Source organism: Carex rostrata, chromosome 13 (assembly GCF_964058835.1).
Source record: "Carex rostrata chromosome 13, lpCarRost1.2, whole genome shotgun sequence".
NCBI classification, from domain to species: Eukaryota; Viridiplantae; Streptophyta; class Magnoliopsida; order Poales; family Cyperaceae; genus Carex; species Carex rostrata.
In genome coordinates this window covers 10,493,596-10,515,987 of record NC_135930.1, presented here as the reverse complement: position 1 = coordinate 10,515,987, position 22,392 = coordinate 10,493,596, and the positions used below count along the sequence as shown (strand labels likewise).

Here is a 22,392-nt window from a genome sequence, read left to right as displayed (position 1 = left end):
AAAGAGTAAGGCTACGGTGCTATGGGTTGCATAGAGGACTACGGTTCTACAGCTCAATATTCGAGTTTTCAAAATTCTAACGATCGATTCGAACCATTCATCTTGTTATCCATATTAATATGTATTTAGAGACCAAATTTTACATTTTTTTGAAATATTTTTACTAATTTTTTAGATAGGTAGAAAATCACTTGATCTAAAAAATTATGCACTATTTAGTTAATTTTTTATCTATTTAAAAAAATAGTAAATTTTTTTTCAAAAAATATAAAATTTAGTCTCCAAACATATATTAATGGAGAGCAAAATAAATAATTCGAATTTACTACTGGCTGCTGCTATTCTAGTCTAGAAATCAGAACTCTATCCTATGATAGCATTTACTTTCCGATCTAAAATCGACGGTACAGGTCGTACGGTAATAATAATTCAATGGATAGTCTATCTGAACCGTTAGATAGAAGCAAATATTGACCGTTTGATTTTTATTAGACGACATCGATTAGGAGAGGACAATAATATTTAATGATGTTGCAGCAGCAAATCCGCTAGTCATATTCTCACCTACACCCACTGACTCCCACCCACCTACACCAGCAACGCCACACTCTCAGCCCCTTGTTTTCTCTCTCCTCCATAACCGCTATAATTGAATTTCTGCTCAGAAATTTTCGTTGGTATTTTTAGAAAGAGCAGAATCGAGAGAGAGAGAGAGAGGGGGGGATGGCGAAGGTGTTTACTTTGGAGGAGGTCTCGAAGCACAATTCCAACAAGGATTGTTGGCTGATAATCAATGGAAAGGTATGATATTTGCTTTAATTTTTGGATTTTTATATGATTCGTGGTTATTACGGATCTTTTAGTTCCCTTTTTTCATCCGCAATGTAGCCTCGCTAAAATCGCATATTTCGTTCTTAATACACTTTGCATATGTTTCCAAAATCTTATTTTTTGCAGTACATATCAGAGTCCGGTATTTTTTTTTTTTAATTTTGTTGACAAATACATAGATCTTCTTTATAATAGTAAAGAATTAGAAATCCCTTCACTAATTGTAATTAGAAAAAAAAAAAAAAAATTCGGGGGGGGGGGGGGGGGGGGGGGGGGGGGGGGGGGTTGTTATCGGCGATTATACCCTTCAGAGTTCAGATAGCTTAATTGCATTTGTGCCCTCACAAAAACTTTTCCTTTGTAATATACTTTTCAGCCTTCTAGTTCTTGATGTTTATCAATATAATAAGATCTTAACATCAACATTGAAGTTGATTAATTGATAATGGGATTTTGAGAAATTGTCTATAGCTAGATTCTCATAACCAGGGTTTATGGTTCAATGAGATGTTTAAACAACAAAGAAAAAAAACTGTTTCTAATTTTAGGATGGATATCATTTTATAATCTCGCTCTAAAAGTGTGGGTCTGAGCGCATATGCATGTACATGCAATGGTCCTTTTGTTTTGCTCTTTTAAGATTCCCTAATATTTTGCTTTGTTGCTGATGCCTTTTGTAGTTTCTTGGCATCAATAATGTTTGTTCTTAAATAGAATGAACTGATAGAATTACTGTTACCTCGAACAGGATAACTAAATCAGCCTTGGATATTTTTAGATTTTCAGTTCAGAAAAAAAAACTTTGAATCAAATAAATAAAAATATGTCAAACAGGATAAAATTGCTGCTATTTAATTTACTCATCATTGTTGCACTAACCAAACACATGATTTCTGTATGTAAATATATTAAAATCAGTTACAAGAGCAGTAAAATTTTAGGGTGTAATCTGCAAAAAAACAAGGTTAATATTTGTTTTCTAGCAAGCAATGAAAACACAGTTGTCAATTGAGGCGGTTAAAATAGGGAATTCAATTTTATATAAGTTTCAATGGTCCAAATTATCGTTTAATCTCAAGTTTAATGTCACGACTCATGATGAAATCCTCAAGACCTCAAGAGAAATATTCTAGAGGAGGCAACTTAGTTAATGAATTATTATTTTACTTTCTTTTATGCACTGTTTTCCTGTCAGTGTGCTTAACATGTTAAGTTTTATCTTATTCCTTTTAAAAGTTTTAATATGGCATTTCTGTGGATTTTAATATATTAGTTTTCAGCAAATATCATGAAGATGAGGTTGCAAATTCTTCTCTCTTGAGGGTAAACATATGTTTACTAATGAGCTCTGAAAAAAGCTTCATAAACTTTGCACTATATGCTTGGTATACACTAGCAATATATTTTTGCCTGGAATGACTATTCATAGTAAAATAATTTGATTCAAACTTTGTTCATAACAAATACCATTCTGTTAAACCTTCTAAATGCATTTGCTTTTGTTTGTTAACTTTTTTATCCCTTATATTCTATTAGGTATTTGATGTGACAAAGTTCTTGGAAGATCATCCTGGTGGGGATGATGTCTTGATATCCTCAACAGGTATCTCTGACACAAATTTTTTTATAGTAAGTAATTGGAGATGTTTCTTTAGTAGCATCTTGGCTTGTACTCCTAAAACAAACAAAAGTTGAAAAAAAAAACTGGATCAATTAGTTGTCTGGATCCCATGCAACTCCAATTACGATGCTGTTGTTTCGTGATTTTTATAGTACCAGGTTGCTAGTCTGTCAAGACGCTGTATTTTCTATCATCCATACTGGTTCCAAATTTAACCAGCCAATTTATAATGGTATCAGCTGATCAGCTCATCACATCTACCAGTAATGAACTAAAGCCATTGGTCCATTCTTTTATCCCAATTCTGTTCCAATACTACACCTAGTCAGAACTCCATGACGAAACCACTCTACTCAAATCCAGTTGTACTCTTGTAAAATCAAATTTTTGACTAATAAAGAATCTGAAAAATGCAGGAAAAGATGCAACTGATGACTTCGAGGATGTGGGCCATAGCACGACAGCAAGGGCAATGATGGACGAGTACTATGTGGGTGACATCGATGTCAACACAATTCCCAAAAAGGTGAAGTACACACCTCCCAAGCAGCCATACTACAACCAGGACAAGACCTCTGATTTCATCATTCGCATCCTCCAGTTCCTGGTCCCGCTCGTCATCCTTGGCCTTGCTGTTGCTGTTAGGTTCTACACGAAGTCTGAATCTTCCTAATTAACCAAGTTATTAATAATTGGTCTTGTGGTTGAATTGTTTTCTCAGAAGGTGTGTGCGTTGAAACTGTAAGGACTTTAGCTGGTGCGTTGTATTGTGTGATTGGATGGCTCTCTTATTGCGTGTTAGTGATAATGTGGAATCTCATACATACGTAGATTTTGTTCATGTTTTATCTTTGTTGGTTCTGCCTTTATTACCATATTTTTTTGTGAGGCGACTAGCTGCATTTGGGACATGAAATTGTGTCATCATTCTGTTTGATTTTTGTTAGTTCTACCTTTACTATCGTATAGTTTTCCTTAGTTAGGGTTGGCCTAAAATCTGAATAATTAATTTGGGTTATGATTACGGCCACTTCAGTATGAGAACTGCCAATTGAGTACAATCCATGAGAAATTTACCAAGGCCATTATATCAACCATATTATAGTCAAATCCGTATCCGACCGTTTATACTCTTAAATTTGTACTCTATGTTCTTAAATTGATTTATTTAATTGTATATTCATGCTAATGATTTATTAAACTGCATATTCATATACATTTTAATGAATAATATAACACTATGATAAAATTAATGACTAACATTTTAATAATATGATATATGTTTTATAATCAACAAATTTATTATGAAAAATATTAGATTTAATTTATGAATAAAAAAATTATATTTAGATGTTATTTTTTTACTATAATGTACATTAGTAATTTATTTTTAATTATCTGAATATATTCATATCTTATTCATATCTTATTCATATCCGATGAATCTGCATTCATAGTGTTTAATATCCGATCTATATCTGTATTTGTATCCGAACGTTTACACCCCTATACCGAGGGCTAGCCAGACTTTACGGGCGATTTTACCCTTTCTTTTTTTTGCTTATTTTATGTTGGGTTCGTTAATTCAGATAAAATCAAGTCTCAGTTGAGACGGCAATGTAGAATGTATAAGGTCATAAGCAATGTGTTCCGACTTCTGACCGTTTGTAGAGAAAGAGGAGGTAGCACAATTGATTAGGAAAATGTTCTAGAGTTGTTATACTCAAAGGTCGAGAGTTCGATTTCCCCTCACGAACCTTGGTAGCTAGTACCAAGTTTTCAAAAAAGACTTCTGACCGTTTGTATATTGCTAGGAAATTTGCTGGAATGCTAGCTAATAGCCAATAGGATGATTTATATGAGGTCTAGCTTCTCTATGTATTATCTAATAGTATGATTGTCATTAGTACCGGACTAGAAAATTTAGATAGTAGAGGCTGAAAATATATAATGTTAGTAATCAAAATTTTCCACAACGAGCAACTTCAACCGCTAAATTACAAACAAACATTTGATATTTTATAAAGAGGTTAAACTATATAAAAATTTAAAGAAAAAAAAAAGAAAATTCAATTAAAGATAAATTTATAATCATGAGTATTACTTAGAGCGTGCTCCAGAGAGGAGGAGAACTTCTCCATTAAAAGAAAGAAAGAGAAAATCCACACAACCACAGTTTGTCCACACCATTCACCTGTTCCAGAAGAAGGTAATCGGAGAGGAAAAAAATAAGAAACACGGGTATTGTAGCGAAAGGAAGTGGAGGGACTAGGAGCATATTCACAACCTAGTTCGGACTTGACTTTTCACACTTCATAAAAAGAGATGGGCCGAATATGGGCTAAAACCTGATCATTAGCAGGCCAGCTCAAAACAGATTTTTCACAAAAGTAAAACCCTCACCTCTTGTTAGCAGAGAAAACCTTCTTCTCTCTCTCTCTCAGGTAAAACCCTGCACACAAACCTCACCTTAGGGCTTAGGAGCATATTCTTATTTACTAAGATCAATTTCTCTCTTCTTCAACCTCGTCTCTGTATACTCCGCCTCCATGGGAAAAGCTTCGAAGCGGTTAAAACGAGATCCCAGCGAAAGTGAGGAGGAATTTGGTTCACACGATAGTGATATGGACACCGCCGCCGCCATGGGATTTGATTCGGAGGAGGTAAAGTTTCGACTACAAATTTTCATCTAGCCATCAGAATTTCAGTTTTTACGATTATTAGTTTCAATTGAAGGCTTGAAGTAGGTCGTGTGCGTGTAAATTGAACAAGTATTAATTGCCTATGCAATATCTAAGCTTGGAACCTGTCAAATTACGCGTTTAAATGTTATCCCCTACAGATTTGTCAGTATACTTTAGCATTGATTCGTTCCTCCAGATAATGTATTGAAATCGTGGTTGATTGCAAAGAAAATAGAAGTACAGTGTCTAACTGAAAATTTCGAAGCTGTCTCCGTCTGTTTCAGTTAACCCTTTTTCTTATTTCTTTTTGTGAATCACAATTGTAAATAACATTTGCATAAATAATTAGGAATTTGACTCAGAAGATGACCCGAGTGCAAGTGGTGATGACAATAATGAGAAGAGTGAGGTAAAGCAGTTTCTTTATTAAGGGAATTTTAAATATATAACCCTTCAGATTCTAATATTATAAATTGAGCTGAATAAATTGTGATGTGGCATATTAGGACGAGGAGGAAGAGGAGGAGGAGGAAGACAAAGATGACGAGAGTGACCAGGAGCAAAATAGAGATGCTGAAATGGAGCAACTTGAGAAAGAATATTTGAATTTACGAAACGAGGAGCAGTAAGTCTTCTGGCATCACTTATTGTGTCACCCATCTCATCTTGGTACCTGTTCGCTTTATATACCTTGACTGTTTCCTAGCATCTGAAACTTGGTGCATAGATCTGACATAAGAAACAATTATCAATTATCCAGTCCAATGGATTAGCATGGTGGCTCTTGTATTTTATTCATTTATTTGAATCACTGAAAACTTTCAAATTTCAGAAATCTTTTGACAAACCTGAAACGTCATAAAGATGAGGATGTGCTGAAAGGCCAGGCTGTAAAGAACCAAAAGGTACTTTTACTATCTGACATCTATATTTCCAATCTGGTTAGTAAAGTGATTAATATTTTTTATTGTAACTAATTGTCAAGTTTTCTGTTAATTTTGTTGAGTTCCATATAATGTAGAACCCCTTCAAGTTACTGTTGGATTGGTCTATATTTTGCTCGACCATAACTATCTGTTTACAAGTACATTTAATTATAACTCATGAGCATGGAGTTCTTTAACTTTTTTAAGTTTTCGTAACACAAAAAAATATTCTATATAAATGAATAAAATACAGAGTATTTTGAACAAGCAGTGATACACTGTTACCACCTGTGTTCATGCAGTTTTTACAACCTTATCACTACAAAAAATCGAATCACACAGCCTTTTATTCATCCGATGCCTTTTAAGTCTCAGATAAGTTTAGTATCTGTGGTTTTATCCAAAAATCTCAGTTTAATCTTTCCACAACAGCATCATTTATCACTGGGCTTCCAGAAAACCTACATAATACCTGACAATCTCATCCAAGGCATGCTATACAAGTACACATACAGAATAAAAGAATATAAGCAGTCGCAAAACAAATATCTTGTTACAACCAAAGTAACACAGCATAACCAAGAGGTTTTTCTGAACAATCCCTCAAGTTTCATAAGTTACACCACTTGTACCAGTAAGAACTAGTACTTCATCACCAGCATGTCTTGGCCTCTTCTTCCTCATTACAATCAGTTAACTGCATTGATAATAGTTCTACATCCTCTGGCAGAAATGATCAATCCACTGCTTCCAGTCCATACAGGATCCATTAATCTAGGAACACCATGGAAATTATTAGAGCCGCTACAGATCTATAAGACCTAGTTTTAAGTGAATCAAAACACACTCGACTTCTTTCAAGGCACAAATACCATATCACTGCACTGAGGATAATCTCACAACACTAGCTTTAATTGATATGCCACATATCATTGACGCCAATATAATGGACTAAGAAATTTATTAAAATGTGCAAACCAATGCCAAATTATGAGGGTTCAAATGCCTCCTTTTTTTGTGCCTCCATCATGCCTCCATTTTTTTAAAACTTAAATAATTCAAAGTTTAAAACTTAAATGTCAAAACAAAACCGTTAGATGTGATCTATGTTATTTTCTCTCTGTGCCCATAAAAAATTATCACATTTTGATTTTTCTTTTATGTGAATCAATAAGTTAAAAAATCAACGTCTAGAAATTATCCACATTAGTATACATTTTTACAAGCTCAAGATGACAACCAAAACAAAGTTGAAATGCCATAATTTTTTACACATGCATAGATAAAATGATGTAGTTCATATCCAACGGTTTTATTTTGAATTTTAAGATTTAAATTTTTAGTTATTAAAGTTTTTAAAAATGGAGGCATGATGGAGGCATTTGAACCCCCTTCCCAAATTATATATTTTTTTAAATTTTGGTAGTGTTAATTTAATCACTGACATGAAGTACCTTTGGGTTCCAGTAATGACATAAGTAGCAAAGTAATACATTGATTAGCTTTCAATATTTTTTTGTGAAATTTGACTTCAAATACTGAAGATTTTTTTTTTTTGAAGAAAGAAAGGGAAATTTTGTTCAAAGTTCAAGGGATAATTATTGTCCTGCTTATAGAATTTTTCCTATGCAATTTTTCAAATATTTAATTCTGTCCTTTGTGCACTTAAGGCTCTTTGGGACAGGACTCTGGAGCTCCGGTTTTTGCTGCAAAAAGCTTTCTCAAGTTCAAATAAATTGCCCAAGGTATACTCTTATTTTCTCAAAAGATTTAGCTTCAAATTGCCATCACTATCATTAGTGTTGTTAATATTACAAAATGATTTCTTTGTTTTGTTGTTATGTTTGATTGGTAAACATGATGTTCAAAGCCCAATGTAATCCTAATTTATACTTAGGCCAAAATGTCACCTTATTCTAGTTTGGCCATACTGTTAGGGAATGGAATCCAAGCCAAATACTTCTTGAACTGTGCTCTTTAAGTTTTTGGGTTTGGCTTGATTTGGCATATCTAATGCAGTGAGCATTTGAACTTGACTAAACTTGAGTGTGTCTCAGGATCCAGTCAGGTCAGAATTTTGCTCATCTAATGAAGCAGTGGACAAAGCATATGCTGATATAATCTCGTCATCTCAAGGAGTTCTAAGTTCCATGTTGGACCTACAAGAGGTATGTATAGTACACAGACTACTAAGAGCTTATAGAGTAGATCTTTATTTGTTCTTCAGGCTTCATGGGACTTTTTAGTCTTCATCTTAGTGCTTAAACCATAACACTTTGAAGGTATGTTTTCAAAATGCCATCAAATCATTTAAGTTAATGGTGTAGATCAAATGCGATAGAAATGCGGGAGTTCTTTCATGCAAATTGGTTCTCTTTTCAGAGCAGTATCGAATAATTGAATTAAATGCTACATGAGACTTGAAGAATAATCGATGCAATTTACTCTTGCTCAGTTAAATTTAGTTTTGGTTCAACTTATTGCATAATAATGTACTGCATTTTTTTTTTTTTTAATTCTGCAGGCTTTGCTTGAGAAGAACCCTTCCATTGTACAAACCAGTGATGGTATGATATAGTTCCCTTTGGAAGACTTCTATAGTTGCTTATCATCTTAAATATATTATTGATAAATGTGAAAGTTCCTCTTTTCATCATGATAATGTGTAAAGTTGAGACAAGTTTATGAATTGGAACTGTTTGTCAATTAGTAAACATTATAGATGCACAACAATTTTTTTTTTTAATACAGCAATATTTATTTTTCTTTAATTTGTGCATGCTACTTTACTTCTAAATTGTTTTATCTGATAGGTGTTTCTCTATATTCTTTGTATGCAGTTTTGTATCCTCAGACCTCAAGTATCTTTATGTACTAAAATGAAAAACATATTACGTGTTAGACAAATTGTAATTGCCAATACATCATTGTTATTGCTAATTTAAATATGATAAACTAGCTTCTTAAATACAACTCTTAATTTTCTTTTATGATTGAATTAAGGTTAAACAAGGCTTTGCATGCAGGGGAATGGACTATAAAGGGATAAAATTAGGAGGGTGAATATGTCTATTGATTGGTTTGTGTCAACAGCAGAATTTGTTGATTTAATGAAAAATGAGATCTTGTGTCCTTAAATCCTTATATTTTTTAATTTATTTGTGTGTATCTTCCTTTTCTTTTCTTTTGGAAGGAAATAACAAGGAATCTGGTAAACATGATGTAATATCTAATGGATTGAATGAAGAAAGAGATGATGATTGGTTAAGATTACAGCACATGCACCTAAGGTATGGTATGAAAGAATCTTTTTGAATTAAAATTTACAGATGTCCCTTTTTCTTAATAAAAGGCTAAATATTAAAGAATCAAAGCTATTGTTTTGCTAGATTTTATATGAGTACTTTTGATTGGATCATATTGCTTTGAATTGGAAAAAAAGAGTTAATACTGAGGATAAAGTCAGTCATTTGATACATGGATCACAAAACTGGGTCAATTGAGGCTAAATTTGCAGAACTAAGCCTCTATCTCACATTGAGGTCAATTGGGACTAATTCATGAAAATTTTGACAGTTGGAGCCAACTAACTTTGGCTGGGCCAAGCTTATTAATGAAGTCTTGAAAATTACTGCAATTACCACTTACTAGTTTAAAAAAAATATGTTCAAGTTGAGAATAGTATGGAGTTTGCTGATATGGATTCTGATTGCCGGCAGATTAGCACCATTTAGAAACAATGCAGTGGACAAATGGCAGAGAAAAACTCTGGTTAATACAGGAGCTGCTGTTTTGAAAGGAAAATTGCACGCTTTCAATCAGGTGTTGATTTTATGGTTTCTTGTATTTTTCTGTTATGTTATGTTTGGTATTATATCAACAACCCTCCTTTGTATTTTTTAAAGCATGTTATCATAGTTGTATAAAACGGGGAAACTTGAAGTTACAGACTCTCTCAATTTTGTTCCTTTTTCCTTGTTTAGTTTACCACTTTATTAAATGATAACTCCATGAGGGTTCTATAAGGACATATTTTGGTGACGGGTCATGATAACACTCTTCGTTGAATTACTAATTTAATTTTGAAAATTTAAATGTCAGAGTAGAACCGTTGATCTTGTCCTTTGTATCAAGCAATGCATGCACATAAAAAAAATTATAAAATTTAGAGTTCAATAGTTACAAGATCAGGAATTCCAAAATCAACAGCTGGCATCCAGTTGGGACCAACAGTTGAAAATAAGTGTTGTCAGAGTGTCACAAAATAAGTGTTGTTAAATCACTCTTTTGGGTGGTACCGGTTGCATTTTTCCAATGGTTAGCAATAGTTTACTGGAACTTCAGTAACTCATCTTTGTTTTTTAACTAAATTATTTTTTCTATTATTGAGAGCAGAACATAAGCGATCAAGTTGCAGGATACATGAGGGATCCAAGCCGCATGATTAAGCGGATGCAATTGAGGCGACCTTCTGTAGGAATTATTGGAGAGGTTTTGTTTTGTCTAAATATATCCATGATTTTTTTTTTTTTTTTTTATGTTATAGCTAATTTTTCCATTCATCTGGTTCCCTATAGTGCTAGAGATAAAATTGAAAAGTGCAGATTGATTGAATGGGTTTTCGGCATGTATTTGTGACTTGTGACCCTGCACATGTAGGATCAAATTTTGATTGCCGGCTTCCATACAAAATTACACAAGTAGTTAGGCTTTGAGTCTGACCCTAGGATTATTTGGAATTTTGTTACAGATCCAGTGTATATTAATACTGTAATATGGTTGCCAATACTTGGTTTGTATTGATTGATCTCACTTAGTTTTTTGGTTTTGCCTTATGTTCTATTGTTGTAGAGGAAAAGAACTACAACAATGGCCAAAATTAGTTATTGTATTGTGGTCACAAACTTTTCCTTATTGCGACACTATTTAACCATAATTAACCATACTTACTATATTTTAATCCTTGCAGGAACTTGTACAACTGGACACCAAAAAGGAGGTAATGAATTCTTCTTAATCAGCACAATTTTTGGGTTACAAAATCAAACTGTTACATTTTTTCATGTAACTTTCAATACTAATATGTTGAAATTATATAATGGTTGTAGGACGACAATGTGAATGAAGATGGTGACCCAGAACTACTGGATGACTCAGAGTTCTACCAACAACTTCTCAAGGAATTCCTTGAATCTTGTAATCTTGGATCATCTGGTCAGTTTAAAACATCTCCTTTTTCTTGTCAGTTCTACATATATTTTATAACAATATATCATATTTTGAAATTTCTGAGCTTCAAGTGTCTTCAACAATTTTGGTGCCTGGGTACTGTTGTATGGACCCCATAATGATACCAGACAACCAAAATAACAAAGCTTGAACTTTTTATTGGTCCTTCGTGGACATGAGGAAACATTGTCTAATTTAATTGGAAAACAGGCGATTCCTATCAGGTTAAATAAGTTGCTATCAAGTTCAGTGCTCAGATGATTTTTATATTGATTTGGTTTGATCAATTTTGGGTTGTTTAGGTTTTCCTGGCAGATTTGGGTTAGTTTTCATTTGGTCACTTCTGATTATTGACCCAACAAATTGTATGTTGCTGTTCTTTACATTTGTTTTTCTTTGGGTACGCGGGTGTGTGTGTGGGTGGGGGGGTTTGAGTGGGTTGCTTGTTGGATCGGGTGCAAGTTAGGGTTCAATTAGGTTCCAGTTCCATTGAGCTTCGGGTTTATTGTGTTTGGGTTGGCTCAAATTTAGATTAGGTCAGGTTCTGTGAATGAGGCAGATTTTCCAGGTCATTTCAGATTCTGTCCCCTTATTTGACACTGCTGTTATTTGGCTTAAATTTACTTAACGGGGTTCCAGTTCCATTGAGCTTCGGGTTTAGTGTGTTTGGGTTGGCTCAAATTTAGATTAGGTCAGGTTCTGTGAATGAGGCAGATTTTCCAGGTCATTTCAGATTTTGTCCCCTTATTTGGTACTGCTGTTATTTGGCTTAAATTTACTTAACGGTAATTAATCTGTCTAATAATTGTAGAGTCCATGTTTTATGCTATGCGAAGAATGCAACCAAAGAAGCGCAAGGTTGTTGACCGCCGTGCTTCCAAAAGTCGTAAGATTAGGTGCACAACTTTTTCTTCATTTTCACTTTTTAGCTATTTATCTTTTCAAAGTCAAAATTCTAGTGATGTGAGTATGATAATATGTCAACTTTCCAAATGACTATAAAAATCAAGTAAAATTATGAAAGAGAAAAAAGTGAATGATAATTTTTTTAGTTCATCAGAACATTTTTTTTACTCATAGAGAAGCTTATTTGGGTTTTCATGTATGTTTTCAGGTATCATGTACATGAAAAGATTGTTAATTTCATGGCTCCTTTACCAATGACTGTTCCTCCGATGGCTCCTAAATTATTCGAGAATTTATTTGGCCGTGGAAACCAATAGACTGTGTATTCTGCCTATGTGCCTTAGGGGGAGACCTATGTCAAATGCTTAGTTCTCCTAAATATTGCTGCTCTGTTGATGTTCATTTCCAAATTGCCATTCCATCTGTACTTCTAGCTTTCCTTCTCATTATTCGGTGTTGTTGTAGTTGTAAGTGAAACCAGGAATTATCATTGGTCGGCGGATAGAACACATCTTAAGATGTATAATTGAGCCAGTAAAGACTTCACTTTGAAAGTAGAATATCATTACAAGATTTGTAGTACACCTCAAGAAAATGTATGTAAAATTTTGTTTATTGTGGTGATTGAAGAAAGAATTTTGCGATGCAGCCTGTTAAGAACTGTAAACTATTTTTATAAGCTGTCCTATTTTTCAGGGGCCATTGACATAAATTATTAGATTCAAAGACAACAAATCTAGTACGAAATATGTCAATCTAGAATTCCAAACCCCTGGTGCCAAAGTAAGTTCCTCGACAAGGATGTTTGTTGTGTATGTTACAGATCGCACCATAAATCCTTATTTTTTTTAAATCAAGTCCTCAAATCAGACAAGAATATTTATGATAGGAGTTGGGTTAAAATGAAACAATTTCTGTCCCAATAACGACTTACATTTTTAATGTCGTTTTTAGTCTAAACAGTCAATAAAAACAGCTCAATATGATATCCACATAAAAAAAAATGTTGGTTTCGGTCAGATATAATATTGGTATTAGTTTGACTACACGGTGACCAAGTTAAGCGATTGTTCAGTTGTTAAGCGATTCTCCGAGGAGAATTCTGCTGAGGGAAAGGCGGTGAGTTATTTAACCAGGGTAGTGTGAAAGTAACCCCCAACTATAAACAGAGACGGAACTAAAAAAAAATCTAAATAGATATAATTCAAGTCTCTACACTAATAAATATAATTCTAAGTACACATGTGATAATTCATAAGGAGAGTTGAACTATATAAAAACTGAGTAGGATTAAAATATTTCATTATTTTTGTGTCCTAATCATGCCCGATCTCCATATTAAAATGTACTTGAAAATTAAATTTTTATATATATATATTTTTACTAATTGTTGTGATATGTACAAAATCACTATTTTTTAATAATCCAAAATCTTCTAATTTTGTATTTATCTTAAAAAAAATACTAAAAAAAAAATTCAAAAAATTATATTTTGTCTCCAAGTACATTTTAATATAGACATCATATTAAGTAGTCCGGATTGAATGTTTACTTTGAAAAACTGTCATTTCATTCCAATTTTATTTTATGGCACCTTTATTTTTGCTCTATAGAATATAGTAGAACAAAGACTACATTTTTTTTGCCGCCACGTCACTCTTTTTAATCAAATTACCAGAGAAATCTTAATACAAAAAAATATATTTCTTTATGCCCCGCTCAATGACACAGACCAATAGGTCACACTACAAATACACCACGAAAGGGTTTATTTCTTAATATTCCAATTTATTTCTTAATACCCGATTTATTTCTTAATATACTTCGGTTTATTATAAATTAATTGTTTTAAATAAATAAATAAATATATTTCGGTTTGAACCGAACAAACCGAAATAAAACTTTGGTCCGGTTCGGTTCGGTTTTATTTTTAAAACCGAATTATAATTTTGGTTTGCTTAGTTCGGTTCGGTTTCAACCGAACAGATGAACACGCCTAAGATTGAAACCGAACCAAACCGATGAACACGCCTAAGGTTAAATTCTATCCGTACATTATAAATTAATATGGATTTCATGTGTCTTTATTTTTTATCTCCGTCGTTTTTTTTTTTGTAATAACGAAAAATTGAAACATATGTCTAAATAAAACCATTAGATGTGATATATATTGTTTTCTCTATAATATACATACAAAATATGTCAATTTTCGGTTTTATTTTTATATAAATCAATAAGTTAAAAAATCAATGTTCATATTTTATTCACATCTATCTATTTTTACAATTTTTTATACCGATCAAAACAAAGTTGAAATTTCGTAATTTTTTATATGTATATTGAGAAAATAATATAGATAAAATCTAATAATTTTATTTCAATAATTGAATTTTAAATTTTAAATTATTAATGTTTAAAAAATAATAGCAGAATAAAAAAAACAAAAAATAGAGGCATTAGAATTCGACTCTTCTTATATAAACAAGAATGCGGTAATATGCAGTCATATACAGTCATATGCGGTAATATGTGGTATTATTTGGTATCATACAGACAAATATGCGGTAATATGCGACTGAATATGCGATAATAATATGCGGCCCAATATGCTATAGTAATATATGGCCGAATATGCGGCCACATATGTGAAACCGCATATATTGACTGCATACAGATTTTTATGCGAATTACAACCGAATATGTATATGCGGCTGCATAGACTGCATTTTATTACACTGTATATATCTACTATTCAGATACGGATAATTGAAACGTAAAATCATATTAGTATCCTTATCTACACGAATATCTCCATATTTAAGTTTTTGAATACGAATCGAATATAGATCAAATATTATCCATACTTTTTTCACCCCTAACTATAGAGCATTCGCACCTAATTTCTTCAAAATATATACATAGACCAAAACTAAAATTCATATTCTGCATCTTTTGAGTTAATGCATCTGAATTATTTGATTTTAAACCAAACTAATCTGAGATGTCTCAGCCTTTAAAGTAGGGGAGTCTTTAATATTAATATAAATTTAGCCTGTACGGATCTTAAAATAGATCGGACGATTCAAATGCATTTAACTCAAATTTTTTTTTTGAGTTAATGCAGAGGGTACAAATTCCCCCGAGTCCCGACTCCCCGTACCGTAAAAGAATTTTTTTTTAAATTACTGGATCCATTCTTGTAACTTTGCACGAATCCCAAAGCCCAAATAATACTGCCTTGGCGCTAGGGCGAATCTCAAAGCGTCTGAGAGTAAATCTGAAACCGTAAAGTCAATTGAATCTTCACATACCGGAGAGAGACTTCCCCAAACGAGTGCGTATCCTCTGAGATATCTCAACTTTTGCGTGACCGACGTGTCCGGTGCCTATTCGGGGAGTGATGTAGGGGTCAGTATTATGTGTGCTTTGAGATTCGTGCAGAACGTATTTAAACGGTTGGGATTTTCCATAAAGTCACGCAAAGTTTGAGATATCTCAGAGGATACGAATTCTTCCCCAAACGGAAGCGTATCCTCTGCAGAGGTTTTACCTGCCGAGCTGTGCGGTGATTTTGATCTGGTCCGTTCGTTTCGAATCGGACGGACCAGATCAGATCTTGCCCGAATTTAAAAAAACTCAAAATTTAATGAACCCTTAATCCAGCCCGTCCGATCCGAAACGAACGGACCAGATCAAAACCACCGCACCGCACAGCTCCGCAGGTAAAACCTCCCAGAGGATAGCGTTTCACCCCAAAACCTCTCCAACTTAGACACAATGAAACCCTGTGCTTCCCGCTAATTACTAAACCCCGTCAAGAGCACCGCGCCATTGCCTCTATTCCTTCCAAATCCAATGTCCTCCCACACAGCCATAAAACAAGTAACCAAATCGAACTTCACACCATCCCTTCTCAGAGAACTCAAGTCCCATATCGACTGCTGCGATTTCATCTCGCTCTCCTCTATCAAAACTGCCTCCGCCACCTCCGCTTCGCCGTGGCAGCGCCGCCTTCTCCCGTTTGACACGGCCGAGACAGCATACCTTAAAGCCAAGCTCACCGCAGAGTCCTTCCAGCTTCTCAATGTATCCATCTGCCCCTTTCGTGTCGACGGCTCCAAGGTCGTCGCTTTTCCGTATGTCTACTCATCTCTCTCTTTTGGAGATTGTTTTTGTGAGCCAGTAATGTGTGTACAAATGTTTGATGGAATGCATGACCCGTTTGATTATGTTCTGATGTAACAAGTATCTGTTGCACACAAGGTGTTTGATGAAATGATAATGTAACTCAGATTGCTCGCTTTGATTCAGGGAATCGAATTACAGATGTTAAGAATTTCGGCCAAAACCAGTCACTACTCAATGGTACTGGTATGGTAAGGACCAGTTTAATAATAGTGCTTGTTTGCCCAAATTAATTAGGCCTGACCAGCCTCAGTTATGCTGTCGAGCAAAAACTATGCTTCTGTTGTGCAATTCTGGGGCTCAATTTTCTCCAACTTTAATTGCTTTGTTCTCAGTTAGACCATTGTGCATCAGTGAAGATTCTTTATTGCCTCAATTTCACCCATTTAAGCTTTGATTTATCCTTATTTGTGCATCAAACAAAAAAAATATGAAGGAAAAAAATCACATCCAATCCAACCAATAGCGTGACAGGTCTATACAGGTACAGAATCAACTAAAATTGTATTAGAACTGGTTCTGTAATACTTGCATATACACAGATTTCACTCCTTTCACTTAATTCAAGCCACTGTTGTAAAAAACGTCCGTTTAAGCCGATTAATCGTCCGATTAGTCGTTGGCGGTGACCAAACCGTATGGATTTTTCTGACTAATCGACCGATTATTTCCAATTATGGCCGATTATTCCCGATTAATCACTTGGCGGTACGCTGTCCGTCCGACGGCCGCATACCGTTATTTACCACAGTGATTCAAACGATCTGTTAGTGTCCTTTTATGATAAGTTCCATATGCTTTTACTGCAATTTGTGCAGTTATAACTTCCATATATTTCCAAGGGAGGAGGTAAAAGTGGGCTTGCCTTCACACAGCTTCTCTTGTCAAGCTTCATACCTTGAATCTCTGGCACGTGAAGGCTTTGATTTTAATCTCTGTATATACAAAGGTAATTCAAATGACAATTAAAGGAAAAAATCTACCGAGTTTATTATGCGTAATATGCTTTTGGTATGTGGTCAGAATAAATTCAAATGTCATTTGGAATAAGAAAAAAGAAGTGTTTAGTTACCCATTCTTATATGTGGAATAGATAAATAGATGGACATTTGGAATATTATCCTTGGATAGGAATCCTAAGTCATTAGTGCATTCATTTGAAATAATGTGTAATAGAGGCCAATTCCTACCTTACTGCTACTCAAACCCTTATGGTTTCTTGATATGAGAGATGTGTGTTTGCCTTTATTGCTATCTTGCTAGAATGAGCCCCGAGTTCAAAATTCCAAATAGAGAGCAGTTGTATGAGTTTTTGCTCTTCATCTGACACAACACCACTATATTAAGAAAATTATGGTTTGTTTTTCTATATCCTTATTTTACCTTTTTTTTTGTGTGTGTGTAGGAATATCATACATATCTAGAGTGCAAGAATCCTTGGCTAGACAGACAAACACAACGCCTTTAGATTTCAGAATATATTCCAAATCAAGTAAATCATTTTCCGATTCACTGTTCATAGAAGGAATCAAGTCGAGGATTCTATACTGGAGAAAGGCGTGCTTAGCTTCTGATGAGTCTCCTCATGGTGTGCTTTCTTGCAATTGATTAGCCTTTATGGAGTATTCTCTCTCTCTTCATATTTTTGGGCAAGAAATATTCTTAGCACCCTTCATCAATTTCTTCAAAAGATGCCCAAAGAAACCACCCTTGGTCACTATTTTCTCTGTACATAAACAAAGGAGAGAGGAGGGTTATTTTTTGGCATCTTTGAAGACTTTGTGAAAGGTGCATATTGAATTATATTGCTTTGTTGCTTGTTACCTAAACATTCTTCACATTTAGTGTCTCTGATATTTTGAGGAATTGTACAGAGCATGCATGAAATGTTTCCTTATGAAATTTGGACTTGTGTGAATATCCAGCAAAAATAATGCTTATATGAATGCATGTCTGGCAAAAATAACTGATTGCTACTGTTATTCTTCACATGGATTGTCTGATACTTGTATTATTAATTGATGCTTGAGTTTGTTATTTCTGTTTGACAGGAAAAATGCCAAACTCCCTTAAGATGCTTATTTTAGGTACTCAGACGTATGGTAAGAGACCTTGCATGACCATAGATGTATGCAGTGAGCATCAAGTCAACCTTGTATTCCAGGTATGAGTGTTATGCTTTGATTTCTGAGTTTTTTTTCATGTTTATCATGATGAGTAATAACTTGATTGTGAACTTGCCCAATATTTGCCTACACTTCTCTAACATTCCATCATCCCTTTGTACAGTATACTTGATCTCTGTATCACACTTCTCTCACATTTTATGATCCATTTGTACAGTATACTGGATCTCTGTGTCATACCATCTTATAAATGTTATGCAGTATTTAATACAACTTATTTGATCATTCTTTGTGTGATTTTGTAAAAGAATATACAAAAAACACTATATAATACTGTGCCAACAACTTCATGTTGAGGTCTGATAGTGTAAAGCTTGCTAAGTTGCTATAGTCAAAGGGGGAACAGAGCTCCCACATAATGATGTATTTTAATTTCTAATTCATGATGCAGACAATACATGGCATTTCTGACAGCCTGGTACCTTTACGGGTTCATGACGAAGGTGGGATTACCAAATCAGTACAGGTTGTTCTTAGTAGCTCTGAGGAGGACAAGAGTGCTCTTCTGGTTTGCACTTATGATTTTCTACTTAATATTTTTCTTTCTTTTTCCGTGTCATGTATCCTCACTAAATCGGTATTGTTAATCTTGGCAGCCCCTCCAAGCTTTACAAAAAAAAAAAAAAAAAAAAAAATTATCATCCAAAATTTCAGTCAGTACTTGTGTACCCCAATCATATTTCAAAACTAAAAAAAATGATACTTTTGATGTGAGAATTACTAAGTATTTAGGTTGCTGATCAACTGTGGATTATCAAAGGCAAAACTAGTTTTATATCATCACCGGTCTGCTGGTTTCATGCATGCAATTAAACTTTTAAGGGTTTACTAGAGATTCAAGTGTTATGAACACGATATTAGCTTTTTTGAGGATGCACATGCAAATTTTAGTGCTCCATAGGTTACTTGTCATGTTTTGATCATGCATTTTCTTGTTTTTTTTATGACTAATTACTTATTTCCTTTAGAGTGATATTCAACGTGCTGAAGAGGAACAAAACTTCAAGCTGCGTGGTTTTCGAGAAGTTATTGACTTGATTTCAAGTTCACAAAAACCAATTGTATCGTACAATTGCCTCAACGGTAAATCTCATCACTCTTCTTTTCTTTCTGGAGTTTAGGTAGTATTAGTACACATCAGTTACATAGTTATGGTTGTTACCCCGAGTCCTGACCAACATATGAACTCTAATCCAAATAGTGATGGTTATTCCAGCTTTTAAAAATAAAAAAAGGATGGTAGATTTACCATTATTCCTCTTGGCCATGATTTTTTTTTTTTTTTACCCTTTCTTATTTTGTGTGCAGATTTTACATTTATTCATGAGAAATTTATTGCGCCTCTGCCACCGAGCATGCATGAATTTGCATGCTCTCTGAAAATGGTGTTTCCAGAAATACTTGATTTGGGGCATTTAATGAAGGAAATAGGTCCTTTGAAAAATGCCAAGAATGTTTCCTCAGCTTTCAGTTATTTAAATCGGCAGTTGTTCCTACCAATTAAACTTGAAGTCCCTTTTCAAGGTACATGCTCTTTTGTCTGAAAAGGACAAATATGCAACACATTTTTCATTATTGTACAATAGCAAAAATGGCCTCTCCTTTCCATTATTAACATAATATAATTCCTTAATTGAGAAAGTATACAAATCTCATTTGTTAGCTGAATCCTTAATTTAGTGATTTTTAACTGTGATTGACTATGAATAATTGACAAAGAATAACCCTTGCAAATGGTAGACTGGTTTCTTTTAGTCTACTTTAAATCATAATTCACTATTAGTGTATATAGATTGGTATGTTCTTCCATCCATTGAACTAAATTCTTTTAACTGATGCGTACGCATTAAAGATCGACTAATGGTAGAGGTTTAGTTATGAATTCTTTTGTGGGAAGGGATTGACAACCAACTTATTTAGACAACTATGACAAAAAATGTCAATCTTCAAAATTCAAGAAGTAAATTATGTGTTTATCATCATTTAGATGGGCCATGCATCAAATTTGGTGCAATCTGAAATCATTTGGTTGCATATCAAAAGCTGATGAAATTAAGCTGTTAAACTTCCAAACCGCTCGATGCAATACCAAATTGCACGAAGTTTGATGCACAATCTATCTAAGCAATGAAAACCTTTATATCTCACTTCAATTTTTCTGAAATATGTATGTTGTGAATATAACTTCTCCCTTCTTTAAGATGGTAACACTAGTGCAAATACAAAAAGGGCTTTTCAGCACTTATTGGTAGTGTGCAGGATCAATGCAACAACATAGATGATGCCATGGTTAGCATGTTACATTATATTATTATAATAACTTACTATTTGATTTTCTTTTTTCAGGTGACAAAGATGCTGAAAAAAATAATCAAGTAAGAAATGTACTAAAAATAACAAGCCTCTTTGCCCAAATAAGTCAGCTTCTTAAATTTAATCCAATTGAGGGACACACAAACGTATTTCATCCCATATCTCGGATGGAACTTGATGCTATCAGCCACAAAGATGACACAATTAATCATGCGACTAAACAAGAGGAAATTGCAAAATGGAGTACCCATAACTTGGTCTTTATCTGGGGTTTCAATTCTACTTCAAGTTTGAATTTGAAAAATCAGCTGAAGAGCTACCATCCTAAATTTAATGAAGATTTTACTTTGAGAGTGGTGGATAGAAATTGTGCGGTCGCGGCATTTAAGAGGCAAGGTGCTGTAGTTGAGTTGCTGAAGGAAGTAGAAGCTGGGAGTTCTTCTATTGAAAATATGCTCTCTGATGGGGTTAGAATTGCGGGCTTTGGGGCGTATAAGAAAATTTGTGAAATAGGGTTATGGGATGGAGAATTGGCTGATTCGTTGCAAACTGTTATGTTGTCAGAGCATACTAAAATGCATGTGTCGGTTGAGAATAATACTTCTGAGATATATTGGGATAGTAAGCTCATGCTCGGCCCGAATGAATATCTAGAGATTTAAAGGGGGACTTGCGCGTTTCTAATTTTAGCCATTATTGCTCGAATTAACAAAATGAGATTGTTTTATTCTTTTTAAGATGCTGTACAATATTCATTACGGGAAAATAAGGTGAAAACTGGGAAAAACAGAACAGGAATGATTTCTCTTGACACCGGAACTCCTCGATCACCTTCTCCTTCCATCAATGCTGATTGCAGACAGTGAATATGAAAGCTTATCGGTGATTTTGTGCCAAATGGATTATTTCAAATCTTTACCTTCATCCTTTTGATCAATAAAAACTCTACAATGCTAATACTCTTTTCTGTATTTATGACATTACTAATACGAATATAATAAAATTATGGAATTTGATGTATATTTTACCGTTCATTAATTGAAGTTAAATTGTGTGCACCTTATTATCTTAATGCATCAATAAACGGCACTTTAAACAGTTAAACTGCACCTTTTTTGATGTTTTGGGAAAAGGAGGAAAATTGCACAACCTTTCCGGCACTGACACTGACCAAATGGTGTGCTTTCTTTCCTTCTCATTTAAGAAGTTCACGTACCTTAATTGCATTGAGCAAGCAGTGTGTGTAGTATAACATTCTTTCCTTTATACAAGGTCCCAAGCCTAAACCTTCTCAGTAAAGTAAACACATTTTTTGAGTTAAAAATATATAAAGACATAACAACTAGAAATTTTGCTAGTATAGCTAATGACAGATTTAAAACAGTCAGGATCAATACTCTTGGATCTTGGTCCGGATCCCCTAAAGTAACTCAATTTTTGGGTTTTGGATCGGGGCGGCCAATTCGAATCCGTTGCTCGGGATGTGTGTGCTCCACTTCAAAATGGATTAT

General features: G+C 34.1%; 3 protein-coding genes across 5 annotated transcripts; all 3 read left to right on the top strand.

Annotated features, from left to right (window-relative positions):
- The first annotated feature begins 543 nt into the window (after positions 1-543).
- Positions 544-3,298, top strand: LOC144564527 (cytochrome b5-like). The gene is made up of 3 exons (XM_078314123.1): positions 544-801; positions 2,368-2,434; positions 2,869-3,298. Exons 1-3 carry the CDS (start codon positions 724-726, stop codon positions 3,123-3,125), a joined length of 402 nt encoding a protein of 133 aa, XP_078170249.1. The 5' UTR covers positions 544-723; the 3' UTR covers positions 3,126-3,298.
- A 1,567-nt stretch (positions 3,299-4,865) lies between these two features.
- On the top strand, positions 4,866-12,792 carry LOC144564229 (rRNA processing protein-like protein). Of its 3 annotated transcripts, none has more exons than XM_078313805.1 (14): positions 4,866-5,115; positions 5,486-5,545; positions 5,643-5,761; positions 5,969-6,041; positions 7,733-7,807; positions 8,120-8,230; positions 8,587-8,629; positions 9,256-9,352; positions 9,782-9,884; positions 10,458-10,553; positions 11,032-11,061; positions 11,171-11,276; positions 12,103-12,187; positions 12,406-12,792. In XM_078313805.1, the coding sequence occupies exons 1-14, from the start codon at positions 5,002-5,004 to the stop codon at positions 12,512-12,514; spliced, it is 1,221 nt and encodes a 406-aa protein (XP_078169931.1). In that variant the 5' UTR covers positions 4,866-5,001; the 3' UTR covers positions 12,515-12,792. The 3 variants fall into 3 exon arrangements, with proteins under 3 accessions (XP_078169931.1, XP_078169933.1, XP_078169932.1); XM_078313807.1 differs by having other exon boundaries at positions 4,877-5,115; positions 5,658-5,761; XM_078313806.1 differs by having other exon boundaries at positions 4,877-5,115; positions 5,649-5,761.
- A 3,178-nt stretch (positions 12,793-15,970) lies between these two features.
- LOC144563982 (Polynucleotidyl transferase, ribonuclease H-like superfamily protein) lies at positions 15,971-21,614 on the top strand. The gene is made up of 8 exons (XM_078313446.1): positions 15,971-16,333; positions 17,201-17,331; positions 17,788-17,970; positions 18,434-18,546; positions 18,960-19,076; positions 19,537-19,651; positions 19,877-20,092; positions 20,915-21,614. Exons 1-8 carry the CDS (start codon positions 16,053-16,055, stop codon positions 21,541-21,543), a joined length of 1,785 nt encoding a protein of 594 aa, XP_078169572.1. The 5' UTR covers positions 15,971-16,052; the 3' UTR covers positions 21,544-21,614.
- The last annotated feature ends 778 nt before the right edge of the window (positions 21,615-22,392 follow it).

Coding starts and splice junctions, on each gene's coding strand:
- LOC144564527 (XM_078314123.1), top strand. CDS start 724: ATGGCGAAGGTGTTTACTTTGGAGGAGGTCTCGAAGCACAATTCCAAC. Junction 802..2,367: donor GGCTGATAATCAATGGAAAG/GTATGATATTTG, acceptor ATATTCTATTAG/GTATTTGATGTGACAAAGTT. Junction 2,435..2,868: donor TGTCTTGATATCCTCAACAG/GTATCTCTGACA, acceptor TGAAAAATGCAG/GAAAAGATGCAACTGATGAC.
- LOC144564229 (XM_078313805.1), top strand. CDS start 5,002: ATGGGAAAAGCTTCGAAGCGGTTAAAACGAGATCCCAGCGAAAGTGAG. Junction 5,546..5,642: donor ACAATAATGAGAAGAGTGAG/GTAAAGCAGTTT, acceptor GTGGCATATTAG/GACGAGGAGGAAGAGGAGGA. Junction 7,808..8,119: donor GTTCAAATAAATTGCCCAAG/GTATACTCTTAT, acceptor AGTGTGTCTCAG/GATCCAGTCAGGTCAGAATT.
- LOC144563982 (XM_078313446.1), top strand. CDS start 16,053: ATGTCCTCCCACACAGCCATAAAACAAGTAACCAAATCGAACTTCACA. Junction 17,971..18,433: donor TTCTGATGAGTCTCCTCATG/GTGTGCTTTCTT, acceptor TCTGTTTGACAG/GAAAAATGCCAAACTCCCTT. Junction 19,077..19,536: donor AGGACAAGAGTGCTCTTCTG/GTTTGCACTTAT, acceptor TATTTCCTTTAG/AGTGATATTCAACGTGCTGA.